This window comes from Anguilla rostrata, chromosome 3, assembly GCF_018555375.3.
Source record: "Anguilla rostrata isolate EN2019 chromosome 3, ASM1855537v3, whole genome shotgun sequence".
Lineage (NCBI taxonomy): Eukaryota > Metazoa > Chordata > Actinopteri > Anguilliformes > Anguillidae > Anguilla > Anguilla rostrata.
In genome coordinates, this window is record NC_057935.1 from 56,489,493 (window position 1) to 56,505,456 (window position 15,964).

The 15,964-nt window shown below is 38.6% G+C and overlaps 3 protein-coding genes across 5 annotated transcripts in view; all 3 read right to left on the reverse strand.

Annotated features, from left to right (window-relative positions):
* Positions 1–94: 94 nt before the first annotated feature.
* On the reverse strand, positions 95–8,208 carry LOC135251238 (P2R1A-PPP2R2A-interacting phosphatase regulator 1-like). 3 transcript variants are annotated; one of them, XM_064328485.1, is made up of 9 exons: positions 6,982–8,196; positions 6,484–6,568; positions 6,275–6,331; positions 6,130–6,176; positions 4,529–4,586; positions 4,370–4,437; positions 4,118–4,176; positions 3,681–3,765; positions 95–2,737 (listed from the first exon to the last, which is right to left on the reverse strand). In XM_064328485.1, the coding sequence occupies exons 1-9, from the start codon at positions 7,074–7,076 to the stop codon at positions 2,620–2,622; spliced, it is 672 nt and encodes a 223-aa protein (XP_064184555.1). In that variant the 5' UTR covers positions 7,077–8,196; the 3' UTR covers positions 95–2,619. The 3 variants fall into 3 exon arrangements, with proteins under 3 accessions (XP_064184555.1, XP_064184554.1, XP_064184553.1); XM_064328484.1 differs by having other exon boundaries at positions 95–3,765; positions 4,118–4,173; positions 6,982–8,208; XM_064328483.1 differs by having other exon boundaries at positions 95–3,765; positions 6,982–8,207.
* Positions 8,209–9,283: 1,075 nt separating this feature from the next.
* On the reverse strand, positions 9,284–12,014 carry si:dkey-6n21.13 (P2Y purinoceptor 3). Its single transcript, XM_064328505.1, has one exon. It carries the CDS (start codon positions 11,136–11,138, stop codon positions 9,837–9,839), a length of 1,302 nt encoding a protein of 433 aa, XP_064184575.1. The 5' UTR covers positions 11,139–12,014; the 3' UTR covers positions 9,284–9,836.
* A 1,437-nt stretch (positions 12,015–13,451) lies between these two features.
* Positions 13,452–15,964, reverse strand: part of si:dkey-6n21.12 (schwannomin-interacting protein 1) — a 178,923-nt gene continuing 176,410 nt past the window's right edge. The window contains exons 2-6 of the mRNA XM_064328506.1: positions 15,550–15,680; positions 15,214–15,301; positions 14,469–14,582; positions 14,160–14,277; positions 13,452–14,067 (exon numbers count right to left, since the gene is read on the reverse strand). Of these exons, the coding sequence (XP_064184576.1) occupies positions 13,928–14,067; positions 14,160–14,277; positions 14,469–14,582; positions 15,214–15,288 (447 nt within the window). The 5' untranslated portion in view covers positions 15,289–15,301; positions 15,550–15,680 and the 3' untranslated portion in view covers positions 13,452–13,927. The remainder of the gene's footprint in view (positions 14,068–14,159; positions 14,278–14,468; positions 14,583–15,213; positions 15,302–15,549; positions 15,681–15,964) is intronic.

The window sequence follows — 15,964 nt, forward strand, 5'->3', positions numbered from 1 at the left end:
GCACTATTCTACCAGGATGAAGCATTAAATATAATGGACATTTGACTTGCAATAACCCAGACCCATCACAACTTTAAGGAAAGCAATCAAACAGTTGTAGGTATAATACAGATTTTTTTTATTAATATAGAATATTTATATATTTAAAAGGTGTACAGTATTTTTTCCACTACAATGAAACACATTTTGCATCAATTTTACAATTATGTAAAACTCAAAATGAATGAATATATAGTATTTATCTTACAAGTCATAAAAATACTTCTTTGATTATAATTATTTGTAATAATCTATTTACAACTCCCAAAGACTTTAAAAGCACCACTTTTGGTGGCAAACAAAAAGACAATTAAATGTGCTTACATTCCAACACTAAACAATGGAATTTCCATATATGGGGTTTTTAAAGTCTCTACACATATGAATACCTCTTTCAAAGCATATGTAGTGAGCTAAATAAAAAAACACTGGGCCAGTAAAAATGGCCCTTTAAGAGGTCTAGTATATTTTTTGCCAATCAACAGCACAGGTAGAAATTCATGCTCCAGAGGAGTTTTCATTAACGTGCAATCATGAAAACTCCACTAGTGTCTGCACAGATTGTTCTCTCATCTCTTATGGTACCCATTACTACACCACGGAATGACCACAACCCATTTAATACTTTAAAAAACTATAATCTCACAATATTTTATTTACACTCTGACAATGACAGAATGCATTGATAAAGTTGCAGCAATAGTGAGACAATGCAATTAATTAGCTCAGAGCAGAAACCTTGTGATCATGATTTATAATTTCAACACAGACAGATCCAAAAACAGAGAGAATGTCTTAACTGTGTGTGTATTACTTTCATGATAGGTTAACACCACATCTATGAAAAAATTACAGATTCATATGAGTTACATACATGTGTTTTCAATGTGTGTGTGATAAAGACTTCAGTTTGGCAATCACATTCTGTGTTTTGATCATGAACACAATACAGGCACACTGAATGGGGAACAATGTCTATAATTGAAGCAATTTCACTGTTGTCTATATGAATTGTACAAATACCTGTCAAAGTATTATGAATTCAAAATTTAATCCATCTGAAACAAAAACCTAGATTCAAATATCAAACAGGCTGTCTCCAATGTAAAACAGATAATAATGATCGAGAAAACATTTCTCATCTCTTTGTAATTTGTGAAGTTGTACGCAAATACAGAGAGAAAAAAATAGAAATTATTAATCTAACATCTTATTTAAAGGGTTCATGGAAAACATGTCATGAGATTGCATACTTTACAATTACTTATTCACTTAACAGACAAATTTCTTTAAGTGAACCTACAATGTTTAATATTTACATATTACACAAGTATAGTACCCACACACAACCAGGTTTCAGAACCTGGGATTCAAAATGATGACCAATGGCTTATAAGCATATTACTCCAAACTGCTATGCAGTTTAAGTCCTGCATGTACACTTAGGACTCGTTTCTCAAACATGGATTAATCCTAGTCCTAGACTAAAAAAATATTTTAGATGGAGATCTTCGTTGAATATTTCTTTTAGCGTAGGACTAGTCTTAATCTTTGCCCGGGAAACCAGCCCTTCATGATTTTCTGTCATGTTTATACAATGTATATTACAAAATGCATTTAATGCAAAAACATAATTTGTATCACCTTCAATTTACTTTATATTCATATTTGCATATTTATGGAAGAACTTCAAATATATTTCATGTAATTTACATTCACAACCGGTTGGAACTGGTTCGTAAACCGCATGTATAACAGAAGGCATTAAAGCAAAATGTATGCTTAGAATTATGTTATTCTTCAGGAAATGGTTAAAGCCTAGAAAACCCCAGTTTGGCCATGAGTCCATGTCAAGTATAATCACACCATTCTAAACCTGCAAACAGTACTAAATATTTCATGCAAATTAGAGAATTTAAACATTTGAGCTCATACTGTTCTACTTCATTGGGAAATGGTGATAGACCACATTTTCATGCTCGTTTTCCAAAGCTACACTGTTACTATGTAGACATGTGGTCAGTCCCCACATACTCATTTTCCCATTTCTCCTTTTCATTCAGATTCTGTCACTGTTGCTATAGTCACTGATTCGCTGGCATATGCACGCTATGATATTTTTATTTCATAATGAGATCATTGTAATTTTCCTTCCACTTTTACAAACAATCAAATCTTTAAACTGGACATATATACTAAAGCAATTGCGATGAAGTACCATGCTAATGAGTACAACAACAGTGTCATATGGGATTTTAACTCTGGTATAAGTTCAGTTCTTTAAAGCACTGCACAACAATCACCATGTATTATAAACCCTTATGTATTCTACAAGACATCTTTACCATGAATAGATCTCTTCATGACTTTCAGTCCAGGTCTGACTTGTGTATTTATGTTGGAATGGATCAGAGCTAAGAGACCCATACCCTTCTTCCTTTACTAGGTGTAACAGCAATCTCTGATTGGCTTGGATAATAGTTTGTCCACCATTACAAAGTCCTCAGTTGTTTGGTCAAATGTGTTTTTGTGTTTACAATAACCACTTCATCATGGGCTGTGACCAGCTGGTTTGAATGTCTATATAGTGGGGTGGTGGTGGGAGGTGAAAGGTGGGGGTGAAAGTGACAGGGGGCTCCCCTGTGGGGTGGCACGTACAGACACAGCCTCTGGAGGAGAGCTTGTCGCCTGAGACACACTGGTGAGGGAAAGGAAGAGATGTGGAGGGAGCAAGGTTTGAGTTGAGCATAATGACAGAAAGAGGATGGCAGACATACAGAGAGAAATGTAAAACAGACAGAGAAAATACATTGCAAGTCGCATAACCTTTTAACATATCAAACAGCATCACAATAAACACATCATTAATAATAATGTTTCCAACATTTGTCAACAAGTCAGCATTAAACACAGCTGCAGCCATTTTTAAAATTAAATGTGTATGTATAGTAGTACATTAAATGTATAGTAGCACACTGCAGCATACGGGAATACCATTATGGGTGTTTCCATCACTTGGTACCACGTGGTGGTACATAGATGATACTTATCAGTTCACTATTACCAGTTATTAATATGCACACCTTTGTACACTTCTGTCTAACCGTCTTTGAAAGCAATCTTCAAGGATAAGCCCATGTGTCAAAAATAAATCCTAGCTAAGGAAGCTTCATCACAGGGAAGAATACCAGTGGGCTAAATGCTTTGGCTGAGATGTACATACAAGCTGCAATCTACACCTCATACAGCTTCATCTACAAGCTGAATGAGGTGAAAATGGACAAAACAGTTTTGATACACTTTTCTCCATAGCCATCTTTTAAAAAGGACTGCACGACAGTGTGTTCAAGGGACAAGGCAGGCTGGCCTGCAGCATACGGCCCCCAGTATCTATGATTATTGCACGGTCTAGTTAAACATTCAGTTCCTTCATTTGAAGTACTAATAATTAAGTTATATTTCAGTTGGCTAGGGTGTCCAAACAAAAGAGAACGCACCCCCCAATTATAACATCAAGTACATGGAAAAAATTATCCATTTTAATTTTAATTAAGATGCATTTTACAGTAACACATCCATATGCATCTCGAGGAATACCTGTAAATACCGAGTCATTTCGGGCTCTGAACAAAGGTTCTGACCTGACTGTGTATCCAGTGTGATGGGGAGAGTCAGATACCCCAGCAACAAACAGCTTCTTAGGTGGGGCATCAGACTCGACTCCTCCTGTATAATTCAGATTAAGACAAATGATGAAGTCAATATCAAGGCCAGTCATTTACAGGATAAGTGAAACACTGCACAGATACACATTAACATCTTACAAAACAAACCTGCATGTTATGCCATTCAGTTAGAAATAATCTTACTGAGACAGCAAGCTGCACTTTGCTATAAAAGCCGCTGGGCTGTCTTTATATAAGTGTACGCTTTTTTTTTTTTTTTTTTTTTTTAAAGCAAAAGCTTTTATGCAACTATTACAGACATCTCTTTGTCTGGAACTAGTAGCTCATTGCAGAAAGGACTATTTAAAAAAAAAAATCAGGCAGTTGGAATTAATAAGCAACAGAGCGCTCACCTTTCCTCTTGAGAGGTGGTAAAGCGGGTGATCTCACAGCAGTGCTCAACGCTGCCCTGCTGGAGAGATCAGGAAGTGCATGTGCAGTCTCACACCAGCATAGCAGTTACACCAGGACTCCAAATAAAACACCAAAATTTTATTTTGAGGATTGTACATTCTGTCTTTAAAAGGTGCAGTGTATTGTTTGAGACAAAAATATCAAAAGGAAAACCAATCAATAAAAAGACTATAATTGACAGTGGAACTTACTTTCTGTACCTCCGTGTTGGACTTGGGGATGAATTGGGTGTAACACCACTGTCCAGAGAACTGATTCCCTGGAATTAAAGAGTCATAAATGTGCTTTTTTAAAAAGCAAAATCAATACACTTTGGTCTACTCCCATGTCAATTTTAGTAATGCACTCACCAGAGATAGGTGATCTTGCCATGGATTTATAGGTGGAAGGGGGATAAGAGAAGATGCACTGTAGAAATATGGAAAAATATAACTTTAGCCTTATTTCAACAAGTATCCTATGTAGGTAGCAGTTTTTTGGGGTTTTAAGACATAAGTGCATATGGAGTTGGATTGTGACCATTTTTACATTTAGGTGAGCCTCTAGTAGCACAAAATGTTTAGAGAGCCATTATGGAGATGACAATGTTTCATATTAGTGTTGGGGAATGCATCTATATCTTGCGGCATCCATAACCACACACATAATACTACAGCTTTACTAGTAATTCCAGAGTCTCACAGCTCCGTCATCAGCAAGGGCTATGACCAACAGATCTACAGTCCTGATTTCCTCTATTATTGCATATTTGTCACAATGAATGGTGCTGTAATATCAGACAAAGGGAAACGGAGTAAACACAAAACACATTTTTAATTTTTTAAAATTTAATTTATTCAATGAAAAAAGTTAAACAACCCCCCCCCCCCACCCCCTTAGTTACCGAATCAATGAATAAACCCAATTTGATTTCTAATTATATTCAGCCGATTGAACACAACCAGGCACGATTTCCAGGCAGCCCTGCTGAATCTAAACCTCACTCGTATTGAACCTGACCACAACCATCAGAGCACATTATGCCACAATCAAAGGACATTCCAGAAGATATTGTTGAAATAAAAAAGTTGTTGAAATATATCAGTCTGGAAAAGGTTGCAAAGTCATTTCTATAGCTCTGGGATTCAACTGAACCACACAGCGAGAGCCTTAATCTCCAAACGGAGAACACTTGGACAGATGAGTCAAATGTTTAACTTTTTGGACAACATGGGTCCCATTATGTCTGGTGTAAAGCAAATACAGCATTTCACAGTAAGTACATCATACCAACAGTCAAATGTGGTGGGAGTAGTATGATAGTTTGGGGATGCTTTGCTGCCTCATGACCTGATGACTTCCTATTACTGAAGGAACCATGCATTCTACTCGGCACCAGAATATTCTTAAGGAGAATATCTAGTCATCTGTCTGTATGCTGAAGCTGAAACATAATTGGGTTATGCAGCAAGACTATGATCCAAAATACAAAACCAAGTTCGGACTTGAATGGCTGAAAAGAAACTAAATTTAAGTTTTGGAGTGGCCTAGTCAAGGTCCAAACAAGCAGTTCATGCTTGAGAACCTACAACTTTGTCTGAATTGTAGCAGTTCAGCAAAGAAGAGTGGGTTAAAATCCCTCCACAGCGACGTGAAAGACTGGTTGGAGTTATTGCTGCTAAAGGTGGTGCAACCCATTATTAAGGGGGCAATTACTTTTTCACAAGGGTGATAAGGGAATTTGATAACTTTTTTCATTAAATAACTGAAATAATAATGTAAATCATCTTTTGCGTTTCGTCAGGTCCTTTGTCTGATATTACATTTTATCTAAAGATCTAAAACCATTCAAATATGCAATTATACAGGAAATCAGGAAGGGGGAAAATATGTTTTCATGGCACAGTACCAGCATACAGTAGCTTTACCCATGAAGAACTGATAACACAAATATCACTGCCTTAGCCTGTACCTCTCTCTGGCACCATTTCCTCTCATGCTGAGCTCCATACTTTCATCCTGAAATACAGATGTAAACATTTGTCAGTCCGTTATGATTTCCAGGCCTATATTATCTCATCTATACCATATTAAATAGCCTATTTATTTTCACTCACCTGCCTTTGGTGATCTGACCTCTCACTGACCAGTGAGAACGGGGCCAGGGGGAAGACCTATAATGACAAAACAGACCTTTGGACAGTGGACTCCATTATTTTGTGTTGATATGGAAAAGGGTTCATTTATTTTCCCCACACCCACTCCACAACGTTTCACCCCAAGTGACATAGGGAACACACACACACACACACACACACCGACTGACCAGTCCAGGACAGCTAGGATTCACGGACATGCTGCTCCGGCGGTATCGAGACGAGCTGGCAGAGCTGAATACCGTCATACTGTCGCTGATTGGACAGATGAAACCAAAAATTGAGGGATATAAAGAGATAGGAGTGAGGAATAACACAGACAGACAAAAAGAGTGAGAATGGGAAGAGAAAGATAAAGTAAAAATGGATGCAGCAAGCACTGGGCACAGTGAATTGTCAATATTTCATAATAAATTTCACAGATTTGATTTAATTCATAGGTTACTTACTGGCTCAATAACCAAGTAGGCAAACAGAAGAAGACTCGCAAGAATTAAATCCATATTATAGTCACTGATCAACCGTAAACGTGGCCATATACCACAAATGTATGTGGTGGCCATGACAAACTATCATTACATCTAAAGTTCTGAATATTGTAAAGAATGTGCCATGTTTTTTAAACCATTTTTGTCCTACTACAATTGCTCATCGCATCATACACCAACCTGACGCCAGTGATCATGGGGGCGCTATTCGATCTTCGTAGAGCCCCGCCTCCACTAGCCGCGCCCGTGCATTGGTCAACTTCCATTCGCTCCATCCCTTTTCCCCGGGCCCTGGCGTCTGCTGGAACTTCTGAACCCGACCGTAGCACATACGCACCCGGCGAGGTACTGTGGATTGTTATCCAGTGAAAGCCCACCCTGCAGGCCTCACCTAGACCCAGCGGTCCAAACGGAACCACTAGATATCCAAACGAGCGGGACACTCCCCCCGTTTCCGTCCCTTATCGCATTTTCGGTTGAGGAAGCTAGACCCAAGCTGAAAGCAAAGGTCGAGTGTATAACTATAGTTAGCAAGCTAACTAGCTAGGTTAGGTGACCAATTAACTAGCTCGCCAACTCTAAAGATATTAGCTAGCCAGCTACACTGACAACTGGTTAGCAAGCTAGTTCGTTTCCATTACTGCCATCTTGTTGGCTAAACATTCCCATGTATTTAACCAACCCGTCCATAGTGATCTGAAAGACAGCGTAACCAATTAACCATACCTAACTTTCATGCTGAACATAAATATCCCTACTACTTGGAAACATAGATTGGAAACCAAACGCAAACTAGATAGCACCACCGATCTGCATAGCTAAGGCAACACTGGCTAACAAGCACCCAAGTATGGTCTTCAGTGATACCTAGTCTAAATAACTTATTAACTAGTACCACGACGGCAGAAACGGGGTTTAACAAATCAACTCAATACCACTCAACCACAATCTCGTGTGAAGTTTAGCTAAATCCGTTTAACTTTGCAATCTAGCTTGCAAGTTGAATAGCTTGGTAACGTAAAGCTAGCTAGCTATTTTTCGTGGTTAGCTAGTTTGGTAGCTCGCAAATCAATGTTCGATAGCTAGCTAACGTTAGCTAAATGTTGTGAAACATCACTCTACCCCAGTAGCTAACCAAGTCCGTAAATAACCTACACATACGTTGAAGTTTATGAAGGCAAGTAGCCGATTCCTCTTATACTCGCGGCTTTCTTCACAAAAACCCAGGACCCTAAGTCTGACGGTTTCCAAAAATCAGCCATTTAATGTGTCTTTTCTCGTCTGCAGAAAAATGTATTCGTTCGTCTTTCGCTGTCGGGACAACAACACCTCACGTTGACCAGTCAAAGTACTGCAGCCATAGATGAATGGAGGGAAATAGCGTGCAGAGAGCGTTTTCTCGTAGCCTATTTTTATTAGCATGGCACTCTAGATTTTACCAATTGCGTATTTTGGTTTCTACGTAGCAACATGTAGGTTATGAACAATAAATCGCTTGTTATCTAAGACTGATGCATGGTTTTTTTTGTAACAACCGCGTAATAGGTTACAAACAAGTGAAACTTACTCCTTTGTGGATGGTTCTTGTACTGCGCAATAAACGAGGTAAATATTGATACTGTAAAGCGGATTCATCTGCTGCTGTTCTTAACCAAAGTTTAATTACAAAAAAGTTTTTTAATGAATGTTTTTTTGTACATAAATGTGTGTTCGTGTGTGTGTCAAAGCTAAACAAATATTTAATTTATGCTTAGTGAAAGTGACAGGACTAGTAGACAGATTTGATAAATAAAATGAAATTGCATTTAAATCTGTTTAGTTAAATCTGCATTGGCATTCCGTACCATTTCATTCATTTGCCTAACCACATTGTACCAGTGCTTAAAACCACAGAATGTAAATGTTTACTACACATAATACATAACACACCATTATGCATTTTAGAGATTGTTTGGATTGGATTTGGATTGCCTTGCTATATGGTGAAACACAATTTCACATTAATGGGAAGTTTAATCATTGACCAGTGAAGAGCAAAGGCAACAATAATATTTGTGGTCGAGGTCTTCATGGATCACTGGGTCATTAGTTATTTAAGCTATTGGAAGGGCAAAGTGGGTCTAACAGTTCCTGTGCCTTTTAATGTCACAAGGGTTCAAAGAATTTGATTACAACAGCATTTTGCCTCATATAGTGAAGGGAGTGGGGGTTACGAACTAACAAAAACAGCACCGTTTTTGGAGGATATTGTATTATGGGAAATATGTGTCTTGTGTACTTTCAAATACTTAGTTATACTATGCCATGACTATGTCTGGGTTTAGGAAGATCAAGTGAAATTAACATTACCCCTCAATTTGGATTGTAATTACATTCACTGACTGACTGACGGACTGACTGACTGACTCACTGACTGACTCACTCACTCACTCACGTACGTCAGTGATCACACCAGAAAACAGAATCATGTCAGGAAACAAAATAAGATCAATCAACAGGTTTAATGTATGTAATTAAAATCCATTTCATCATAGCAAGTAAACGGTGTACAAGAAATACATTACACTACACATTTCAACATGGTTCAAAAAGCTGAACTTAAATATAGGTACTATTACTTGTACAACAGTTTACAGTCTTTGGAAAATGTCACAATAATTTCTGAAGGTTATGCATTTACGTGGCCTGAAGTATAGCAGTGCTCAAGTTTTATACATTTGATTTTTACAGATGATTTTGGAATTATACCATTGTTTCAGAGATTCTGAACCCTGGTCATGGAGGCCAAAATACATCAGTTTCTTTTTTAAAATTTTTACTTTTAATAAAACTCATCTGGTACCAAAGACTGGGAACAACTGTTGGTTTAACACATAATACACTTAAGTAAAACATGACTTTTGTTTCATAGTTCTTCAAATGAGTTCCTGAGTAGACAACTAAGCTGTGAGGTCTTAAGAATCCTCTTCATTTAACATACTCCCCATTCATATGAGGATCACAAGTTCCACCCTACATGCCCTCTTGAGCATAACTCAAAAGATATTATTTCCTGATGATTTGGACTCATTTTCCTTATTGTTTGCTGCTTCTCCAACACCATCCTCTTCATCTCCTGCTCTTCCCAGCATCCGAAGTGGCCAGAGGAGGCCATGATGGGAAGGGTCAGGTGGAGGGCAACAGGGTCCCCCCTTGTCCTTAGTGAGAAAATACAGTAAAGCATTTAGCCATGCATTGAATGAGGCCAGTGGTCTTGTGATTTTGTAACAGATGGAGACCATTCGCATGGTGTGACACTTCACTCCCTTAGTCACTTTCAGTATCAGAAAAATGGTTCGAGTTACATGGAAGGGGAAGAAACAGAGTGCAAACAATAGAGTAATAGTAATGATGGTTTTGATGAACTTCCGACGTCTGTGGACATAGGGCGAATGGGGTCCCAAAACAACAGACATTCCCTCCCTTCCTCCTCCACGGCCCCAACTTGTTCCTCGTCCACCTGCCTCAAGTGGAGGTTGTGTACGCAAGGTTCGGAAGATTGTCAAGACCACATGGGAATAGCACCAGGCAATGATAGTGAATGGCACAAAAAAACCTAACAGGTGGAGCACTATCCCATAAGGAACATAGTCTGAAAACTCCTTGTCAATGGCATCATCCCAGCAGTTCTGGAAGGCTTCCACTACTCCTGTGTTAACTCTGTTACTAACTCCATTGCCCCCAGCACTCCCTTCCGTTTCCCTTGTGAGATCACCTGTCTGGGCAAAACGGAATATTGGACTCGTCAAGGCGAACACAACAGCCCATACCAAAACACAGGTCCCCTTGACCACCCGTTTGGTCTCCATAGTGATAGTCTTCATAGGGTGGCAGATCCCCAAGTAGCGGTGCACAGAAATGCAGGTGAGGAAAAATATACTGCAGTATAGGTTGAAGTAGAAGAGGAAGCGGACCAGGCGGCACATAAAGTCCCCAAACACCCAGCGGTCTCGCATGATGTAACTTGCCACCAGGAAAGGCAGTGAGAGGCCATACATGAAGTCAGTGGAGGCTAGGTTGACCATGTAAATGAGGGAGGCATTCCAGCGTTTGGTGCGGTGGAAGGAGCGGTACAGGACTACAGAGTTTAGGGAGATGCTGAAGACACAGGTGAAGGAGTAGCATAGAGGGAGGAAGATGTATTTATAGGATTCATCAATGCTGCAAGATGGATAGAGTGAGGGGTAGATAGAGGAGGTCAAATTAACACTCCTATCTTTCTCTTCTGCTGACATTGTTGTTTCCGTTGTCAGCGTTGGCCGTATCCCTTTCCATTGAATTGGAAAGGTCTGTCTCATCCTCCCATTCCTTTATTCCACTTTCTTGTATCCCTTTTAGTTCTATCAGCCTTTTCTGAGGTCCAAGCTTGCCTTCTCCAAGGTCTCCTTTTTTGCAATAGTCTGGTTTTCTTTCCAAGGCTTGTATATGCTCACACTTTTCCTTTTGATCCTGGAGAGAAAGTTGTGTTAAAGTATTTAATCTCCTTTCCTTTCACTCCATTTTCTCTCATTTTATATTTTTTCCATAGGTAGTTGCTTCTGTACGCCTCTCCCTCACTCTCCCCTCCACCCCTCCCTCTAGCCTTACACAATATCTGATGCTGTTTGTCTACCAGTATGAGTGTATGTTGCTGATTCAGTTGCTTTCTCACTCCATTAACTATTCAATCAGTAACCATACTTCCTCCAAACTTATCCATCCCTCTCTCTCTCCCTTTGTTACTCTCTGCCCCAGTTTTTATTCCTTCCAAGTCTGCCATCATTCAGAAGCTTGGCTTTCAGAATTAGAGTGCATCTCTTTTTTACTTTGTCACATTTAAACCCATTTTCTTAGATTACTTTCTTTACCACACAATGATTTAACATGCAGAAGTTTTTACATGTAGAACAGGAATTCTGGAAACGAAGTGCCTATGAATGCACTTTATACATCTGAAGTATTTATGGCTTACATATAATGGAATATAATGTATGGCTTACAAACGTAAGCCACTAGTCACACTTGTTACTTATGAATTCATGAATAAAAATATGAAAATGTGTTGTGTGTGTATATGTATCAGTGCCTGATACAAAAAAGCAACCCTTGCAGGAAGTACTCTTCCTAATTGCTTTATAGGTTACAAAATACTGGCATTACTATATCCTAATTAATTTGAGCATACAACACAATTCTGGACTCACAGTGTTTCTGCAGTTTATGTGAAACTGATGAGTGGTCTTCCCTTCAAGGCACACATGGGTTGCTGTGCAAATAATAATTATATGTGCAAACAGAGAACATGCAATTTTGGATCTTCAAGTCAAAGAAATAAAAAGAATGGTCATTAAAAGAAGAATACAATATAATTTCATATATGTCATATTTATCTCACAGATAACAGATGGATTGGAGTAAAATAAGACAATAAACCCACACTGATTCTCATAGTTTTTGGGAAATCTCAACCAAACAATTATTGTTTGGAAACCATATATACAATTAAGATTTTGTTCTGCAAGTTTTTGCAGAGTAATTTCTTTGTCACATTTAAAGAAAAAAAATGTATAATAGAGACAATTGAAGGCCATTATATGAAAAATTAAGATTCATACAGCACTCACCTCCTTTCTTCTGCTGCTGTCTTTCCCTTCAGTAATTTTCCCAGTCATTTAGCTGTAAAATAAATTACTATATTTATGAATGATAATGAATACATCTCTGAAATAAAGAACACAGTTAACCTAGAAACATGCTAATTTGTCAACTAATTAATGTGACCATCTAGGGACCTAATAAAAAAGTACACTTATCACACCACCATCATTTAAAAATATAATCTTGATCTGTTTTAAGGATTATTGCATTTGTACAGACACACTACTTTACTGTGTCTGTACTGTAGAAACGCAATATCATGTTCAGTCATTGGTCAGCATGTACATGCTGTAAGCAAAATACACTGTATGGTCTCTGATTTTATTTGTTTTCCTGCCTTATAGTTAATACTACATGCATAGTTAATACTACATGCAAGTCTTACCTTTTGTAATTGTTTGCTGTGTAGTATAAATAGTGGGCCCCCCTCTCAGGTACTGAGAAAACATTGTGGAAAATTCTAATCTGTCAGCACGATTCCATTCTAGTCTCACTGGCCAAGGACTCCCTCCAATGCTCAGTCGTCAAGAGACCTGAAAGTCTATGTGATGTTAGGACACAGTACCAGAGAACCCTCCCTCCTTCCTCTCCCAGCCTCTACCTATTATTTGTCATACCTCTGTTGGCAGACTCACTCATCCCTCCCTATGTCTCTCTTTTGGCATTATGTCCCTCCCCCCAGTCTTTCTCCCTTCCTCTGTTAGTGCTGAGCTGGCCATTTGATGAGAAACATTTTAACCAGACTATGTATTGTTAAAGAACTGTGAGGATAATGCAAACACATCACATGTTCTACGGACAACGCAGCTAATAGTTCCTGTGCATATATTTAACTGCACATTCTCTCTATGCTCTCCCCCCCCTTTCTCTCGCTCTCTCTCTCTCACACACACACAAATTAATTGGAAACTTTTGTCCAGACATACAACGATGTGCATCAGCATCTATGATAATGAGAAAATCCTAATTCCATGTAATAAAAAGAATGAAATGTTTATTTTATGTAAAAGAGTTTGGACATGGTCCAGTACATAAAGAAAACACATAATGGCACATTTTCCTTTCATCCCAAAATCTGTGATGTCCCATAGTGATTACCTCAAATCCCATCCTATTACCTCATCCTTGCAGGCGCGAGGTCAGGAAAGATATACAAAATAATGATAGTTCATATATTATTGATAGTACTATTATTTTTTAAGGATAAGGAGGACAGCAAAAAATATCATTGGTTTGTCAGGCAACAATAGCAGCAGTCACTACAATGCTATGGTAACCATCAACACTGAGGCACTGGCCAGATAAACAATGTCTCAAAAAAACATTTTGTGTTCAACAAAAAAAAATGTTCATACCACGCTCAATGATCCCTAGCAATATAGTCACAGTTGTTCTGAGCAAAATAATTCACAGTATTGGATAGTTCCAACAGCATTGTCCCCAAGAAAATTCATTGAGTAACATTACATGGAGACTTTTGACCATCACATCGCAGAGTAGTCATATCCTGCACTTCCAGAAGCATTGCATCCTGCTCAGTTCGCAGCTGGTCACGGGTTAAGAGTCGGCCCACTAACTCTGAGCTCAGATCTGTTTGGAGACACACATACGCACAAAGTTGGTGTAGGCAGTCTGGCACGGACGGTTATGGTGTGAAGTTATTTGGCTGTGTCGGTACTGACCGTGAATAGCCTGGGTGAGAGAGGCCCTTAGTGTGTTCAGCTGCTTGAGGCTGAAGGTCTGCAGGTCACCATGGTTCAGCCTCTTTTGCTCCTTCACAGCTTCACAGCATACAGGACGCTGGGGGGGTGGGGGTGTGTCGACCCAGTCAAGACGCACAATAGAAGGGTGTGTTCAGCAGATGAGTAAATGCTTACACGCACATACCTTGCAAACTCAGCCATCTTACCATCTACATCTCTCAATCTTTGCAATCCACAAAGCTACCATTAAGATCATTTGTCTTTCCCCTTCCTTCTTCTCTCACTCACCTTTTTCTCTTTATGATCAATTTGCAGTCCAGTTGGTTTTCCCATGTTATTGGCCAAAAGGGAAGGAGTCTGTTTGACAGGGCCACGGCCACCCATTCCAATCTCTTGAGATGTCTTGAATTAATAATACAGAAAAAAGCTATTTTTCATTTGTCTTCAGTAAATTAAAACACAACATAGCTTTACCACTATGGATTATTTTACCAATTAACTAAAAAGATAACAAGTGTGCAAAATTAATTAAACTGATTTCCTAATTTCTCAGAATAAAATTGAATGTCTTTACAAAATTGACTTTTTAAAGGAAAAGAATTTTCATATAGCAACACTGAAACCATGCCCAAAACAAGAAATATGCCCAGTGAAGGTAAATGCCTTGACAGATTCCTCATGCTGCCAATTTCTATAATGCAGAGCAGCTAATGATGCGAATCAGCAAAGTGAGCCAGTTTTCACTGATATTCTGAAAAGGAAGATATTACAGTAAAAATGCCCATTAATAGTCTGATTTACATCTGGGAATAAAACATTTGATTTAACCATTCTGTGTGGCTATTTTCAACATATTTTCAATACTAGAACGTAGTATATCAGCATGGATAATATGTCCACTGTGACGGTGCTAGATTATTCAAAACACTGTTAACCCACATTGCATGTGGACCAAATTTAATTGTCAATCAAGATGAATTGGCCCTGGTAAACCAACATGCAAATCTTGGACTAGTACTCCTGTATATCTCACCTCTCTTCCAGCCTCTCTGTCATCATCCTCATCCTCACTCTCACTGTTGTTGATGAAGCACAGCTGCAGATTCATTTGAGTCTGGAGACTGGGAAAGTGAATGCGTTAATAACAATGTTTATTTACACCTAGAAAAAAAAAAAGAATCTAGGGAAATGGGGACCTTTGGTGTGTCAGTGGAAGGGTTATGACATATTTGACACAATGAGAATAAAGAAAATACAACAAAAGAAAGGAGATGACTTCTTCTATTAGAAAGAATGAAGTCAAGCAAGAACTAAACTGAAAGGAGTTACTAATCAGAAAAGATCAAAAGGACAGTTTATGACTTTATACCGTGAAGTAAGAGCAGTAACTCGACTGCTTTCATCTTCCGCTCCTCCTTCCCAAGTCTCCCCCTGATTCACTTGCTCCCTTTCTTCAATCCAGCCCCTAGACACACTCCCATGTTCCAGAACAATGGTACTCTGAAAGATGAAATTTATGAGATTGAGTTAAAGATTAAGTCAGGGTTTCTAACACAAAATCGCAGAGCCTACCCTGTGCATGCTGGCTTGTTTTTCCAGCCAGTATCGGAATCATTCATAATTCTGAAAATGCATTTTAGTGCTTCCATCATTTTGTACTTAATCTGAATTCAACGGAGTTTAGGCTTTGTCTCAATGAAAGTATTTCATAAGGAGTTGCAAAGATCAGCCATTGCCAGCTGACTCTGAAACAATTTCAAATTTTCTTTCACCTCAACTTAAGG